Consider the following 5,000-nt stretch of genomic DNA (forward strand, 5'->3'; position numbering starts at 1 on the left):
TTACGGCAAGTCAAATGATTCCCTCCTGCTGGCTGGCCGCTGCATCTCCTGCTCGAATATCTGCCGTAGCGTCGCTTTGCAGCAGTCTCGCCAGAGAGAAAGCGGCGTTTCAGGTGGGCGAGAGGAGGAGGAGAGGAGGAGCAGGGGGGAGGAGAGGGAGAGGTGGGAAGGGGAGAGGGCTGGAGACGGGAGAGGGGGAGAGGGGGAGGAAGCGAGGAGAGGAGGAGAGAGAGGGAGAGCGGGGTGGAATGCATGTGAAGCTTGTGTACACAACGCCCTGCGCGCCGCAACACACACACGCGCACTCTCACGCACGCACGCACACACACACGCACTCTCACGCACGCACGCCACAACACACACGCACTCTGCACGCACGCACGCAACACACACGCCGCCACTCTCACGTCCACGCACGGCACACACACACGCACTCTCACGCACGCACGCCACGCCACGCCACACGCACGTACACACACTACCACGCACTCTCACCGCACGCACGCCACCACACACACACACACGCACTGCTCACGCACGCACGCACACACACACGCACTCTCAGCACGCACGGCACACACACACGCACTCTACACTGCACACACACACACACGCAAACGCGCGCCACACCACACGCACACACACACACAACACACGCACACACGCACACGCACACACACACACACGCGCACTCTCACGCACGCATCGGCACACACACACGCACTCTCACGCACACAACACACACATCACACGCAAACGCGCGCACACACACACGCACACAGCACACAGCACACACACGCACCACACGCAACACCACACACGCACACACACATGCACTCCACGCGACGCACGCACGCACACACGCAACTCTCACGCACGCACGCACACACACACGCACTCTCACGCACGCACACCACACACGCACTCTCACGCACGCACGCACACCAACTACGCCACTCATCACGCACGCACGCACACACACACACGCACTCTCACGCACGCAGCAGCTTATCGACTTTATTAACATTACAGGTTTCAAACTTTTTGCGTCGATATATATGTATATAAAGTTATAAACTAAGGCAAAAGTGTGATAATATAATAATAATATGATATAAGTAATATATATATATATATATATAATTTAATATAATACTACACATCTACGACTACACATATATAACTGCACATCAGCGTACACGGCGGCGCCGAGTTCTGCTGCCTGGCCGGGGATGAACGCTGACAGCGTTATAGCCTTGGTCTCATCCACCACCTGTCGCTTCAATCTCCTGCTCCCTCTCCTCGTCGACCCTTCCCCACACTCCACCTCCACGCCGCTGGAGCAGGAATATAAGAAGAAACGCTTAGAAACACGGTAGAAACACAGTAGCAAAATCGAAACAAAATAGGGGGTGCGTTGTCAGAAATAAAGTCTTAACATTAGTCACCAAATTTAACACAGGCCACTTGTAACTCACTCAAACTCACCTGCAACTCACGCAATCCCATGTATAACTTAAACCCACCTGCTACTCACTCGCACTCACCTGTAATCGCACCCAACCTCACCTGCTACTCACTCGCACTCACCTGTAATCGCACCCAACCTTCACCTGCTACTCGACTCGCATACCTTGATAATCGCCACCCAAACCTCACCTGCTACCTCACTCGCACTCACCTGTAATCGCACCCCCAACCTCACCTGCTACTCACTCGCACTCCATCTATAATCGCCACCCACCTTACCTGTATCGCACCCAACCTCACCTGTAATCGCACCCAACCTCACCTGTAATCGCACCCAACCTCACCTGTAATCGCACCCAACCTCACCTGTAATCGCACCCACCTGTAATCGCACCCAACCTCACCTGTAATCGCACCCAACCTCACCTGTAATCGCACCCACCTGTAATCGCACCCAACCTCACCTGTAATCGCACCCACCTGTAATCACCCACTACAAACCTTCACCTGCTAATCGCCCAACCTCACCTGTAATCGCACCCCACCTTCACCTTATAATCACACCCACCTGTATCGCACCCAACCTCACCCTGTAATCGCACCCAACCTCACCTGTAATCGCCACCCAACCTCACGCTGTATCGGCAACCCAACCTCACCTGCTAGTCGCACCCAACCCTCACTGTAATCGCACCCACCTGTAATCGCACAGCTCTACCCTCGGCTCGTCCATGTACGGCAGACAGTTGGGGAACTGATCCGGACCTTCGTAGAGCGCGCACACGTGCAGCGTGTACGTGACGCTGTTGATGACAGCGATGAATTCACACTTCAGCTCTTCCTTCTTCGCATCCGTACACTCCGTGTCGTAGCCGAGCGCAGCCTCCAGCTCCGGCGGCACGGCGACCTTAGCTGCAGCGAGGAGACACACAGAGAGAGAGAGCGAGACTGTGAGCGAGAGATTTTCGCGGCGGCATCGGCAGAAATATGAGGCTGTGAGCTTTGGCAGGAATTTGAAGCTGTGGGGCTTCAGTAGAAATGTGAAGCTGTGGGCTTCAGTAGAAATGTGAAGCTTGTGGGCTTCAGTAGGAATTTGAAGCTTGTGGCGCTTCCACAGTAGAAATGTGAAGCTGTGGGCTTCAGTAGAAATGTGAAGCTGTGGGCTTCAGTAGAAATGTGAAGCTGTGGGCTTCAGTAGAAATGTGAAGCTGTGGCGACTTCAGTATAGAAATGTCAAGATTGGGCTTCAGTAGAAATGTTGAACAGCTGGTGGCTTCAGGTAGAAATGTGAAGCTTAGTGGGCTTCAGTAGGAAATTGTGAAGGCTGTGGGGACTTCAGTAGAAATGGTGCAAGATGTGGGGCTTCAGTTAGAAATGTGGAGCTGGTGGGCTTCAGTAAAAATGTGAAGCTGTGGGCTTCAGTAGAATGCTGAAGCTGTGGGCTTCAGTAGAAATGTGAAGCTGTGGGCTTCAGTAGAAATGTAAAGCTGTGGTAGAAATTAACTCCTGTTTGAATGTAATTCTCTGATCTTTGAATGTATTTCAAAGATCAAATAGTAATGTAATTATAAAATACGTGAGTAATTAATAAACAAATAACTATCATTCAAGTAAATAATAAATAATAAGCAAAAAAATAATAATAAACAATGTTGCAAATTAATAATTAACAACAATCATAATATATATCACAATAATTGCATAACATATAATTATAAACATCAATTATGACAAAAATCCTCAAGTAAATAGTAAATAATATAAAATTATATATAGGAAATAATATATAAAAAATGTAAAAATATGTTATTTTGCGCACTTCATTTCCCACTCTTCAATCTCCCACTCCCATCCTTCATTCTCCCACTCTCACACCCCTCCCTCCGCCCCACACACCCTCCCTCCGCCCCCACCACCACCCACCCACCGCCCCGTTCCTCACGCGAGCATGCGGGGACCGTGAACGGATCGTTGGGATGCTGTGGGGTCCCAGCATCTCCTGCATCGTTCATCGTCCCACTCTCACACCCTCCTCCACCCACCACCACCACCCAACCACCCACACACCCCTCACTCTTCTCTCTTCCCCCGACAGTCGCCTGCTCTGCCGGAACATACTGGGAGAACGCCACCGCCGATGCCGCCGCCAGCTGCCAGCCGTGTCCGCTAGGAACGTACCAGGAGGATGAGAAGCAGACGGACTGCACGTCGTGCGGCGTCGGCATGACGACGGCGACCGTCGGCTCGGAGAACGCGTCGCAGTGCTACATGGAGTGTCAGGCCGGGGAGTTCTACGACAGCACAGCAGACGCGTACGCCATCTAGCAGCGCATATATTTTTATTTTATTTCTATTTTATTTTTATCTGTTTTTTTTATAATAATAAATAGAGCGAACGCGTACGTTGTTTATTTTTGATTTACGGTTTTTTGGCGGATGTTTGACGTGACACACGGCATGCCGGAGAACGTTGGGGACACTTGACAACGGTTGCTGCATGACACTGGTTAATGGTTGACATCGACTGTTGGTTGACATTGGTTGACACTTGACAACAGTTGTCAGGTCATCAACGCCCAGCCAGCACCTTGTATACTAAGCTCCGCATATCTCCTCACGTCACACAGATGCACCAAGTGTCCCATGGGCCTGTACCAGGACGAACCGAACAAGATTTACTGCAAGAGTTGTCCGGCCGGCACGTTCACGTCACAGCTCGGCGCCACGTCGGCAGACGACTGCAGTAGGTGGCGCCACGCATGCTCGCTCGTGTACCAAGAGTTGTTGTAGTTGTTGTCATTGTTGGTATTGTATTGTTGTTGTTGCTGCGGCTGCCGCTACTGCTGTTGTTGTCGATATTGTTGTTGTTGTTGTTGTTGTTGTTGTTGTTGTTATCGTTGATATTGTTGTTGTTATCGTAAGATATTGTCGTTGTTGTTGTTATCTTAAGACATTGTCGTTGTTATTGTTATCGTTCATGATGTTAACCTCGTCGTTGTTGTCGTTGTTGTTGTTGTTGTTGTTGTTGTTGTTGTTGTTGTTGTTGTTGTTGTTGTTGTTGTTGTTATCGTTGATATTGTTGTTGTTATCGTAAGATATTGTCATTGTTGTTGTTATCTTAAGACATTGTCGTTGTTATTGTCATCATTGATGATGTTAACGTCGTCGTTGTTGTCGTTGTTGTCGTTGTTGTTGTTGTTGTTGTTGTCGTTGTTGTTGTTGTTGTTGTTGTCGTTGTTGTTGTTGTTGTTGTTATCGTTGATATTGTTGTTGTTATCGTAAGATATTGTCGTTGTTGTTGTTATCGTAAGACATTGTCGTTGTTATTGTCATCATTGATGATGTTAACGTCGTCATTGTTGTTGTTGTCGTTGTTGTTGTTGTTGTTGTTGTTGTTGTTGTTGTTGTTGTTATTATCGTTGATGATGTTAACATTGTTGTTATTGTGACCACAGAGAGCTGTGCCCCGGGTGAGACTGTCACCATCAGCTACACGTGCGAGCAGTGCGAGGTGGGCAAGTACTCCACCG

At 49.5% G+C, this 5,000-nt stretch overlaps 2 protein-coding genes across 2 annotated transcripts in view; one reads left to right on the forward strand and one right to left on the reverse strand.

Annotated features, from left to right (window-relative positions):
* The window catches only part of LOC106819403, a 3,724-nt gene extending 242 nt beyond the window's left edge, over window positions 1–3,482 (reverse strand). The window contains exons 1-3 of the mRNA XM_014824044.1: window positions 3,413–3,482; window positions 2,169–2,382; window positions 1,200–1,337 (exon numbers count right to left, since the gene is read on the reverse strand). Of these exons, the coding sequence (XP_014679530.1) occupies window positions 1,200–1,337; window positions 2,169–2,382; window positions 3,413–3,482 (422 nt within the window). The remainder of the gene's footprint in view (window positions 1–1,199; window positions 1,338–2,168; window positions 2,383–3,412) is intronic.
* An 89-nt stretch (window positions 3,483–3,571) lies between these two features.
* LOC106819404 (signal peptide, CUB and EGF-like domain-containing protein 1) overlaps window positions 3,572–5,000 on the forward strand; it is a 1,530-nt gene continuing 101 nt past the window's right edge. Inside the window, exons 1-3 of the mRNA XM_014824045.1 lie at window positions 3,572–3,782; window positions 4,098–4,213; window positions 4,926–5,000. The exon at window positions 4,926–5,000 is cut by the window's right edge and continues 101 nt beyond it. Of these exons, the coding sequence (XP_014679531.1) occupies window positions 3,694–3,782; window positions 4,098–4,213; window positions 4,926–5,000 (280 nt within the window). The 5' untranslated portion in view covers window positions 3,572–3,693. The remainder of the gene's footprint in view (window positions 3,783–4,097; window positions 4,214–4,925) is intronic.

The sequence above is a fragment of the Priapulus caudatus genome, unplaced genomic scaffold (assembly GCF_000485595.1).
Source record: "Priapulus caudatus unplaced genomic scaffold, Priapulus_caudatus-5.0.1 Scaffold3354, whole genome shotgun sequence".
Taxonomy (NCBI): domain Eukaryota; kingdom Metazoa; phylum Priapulida; class Priapulimorpha; order Priapulimorphida; family Priapulidae; genus Priapulus; species Priapulus caudatus.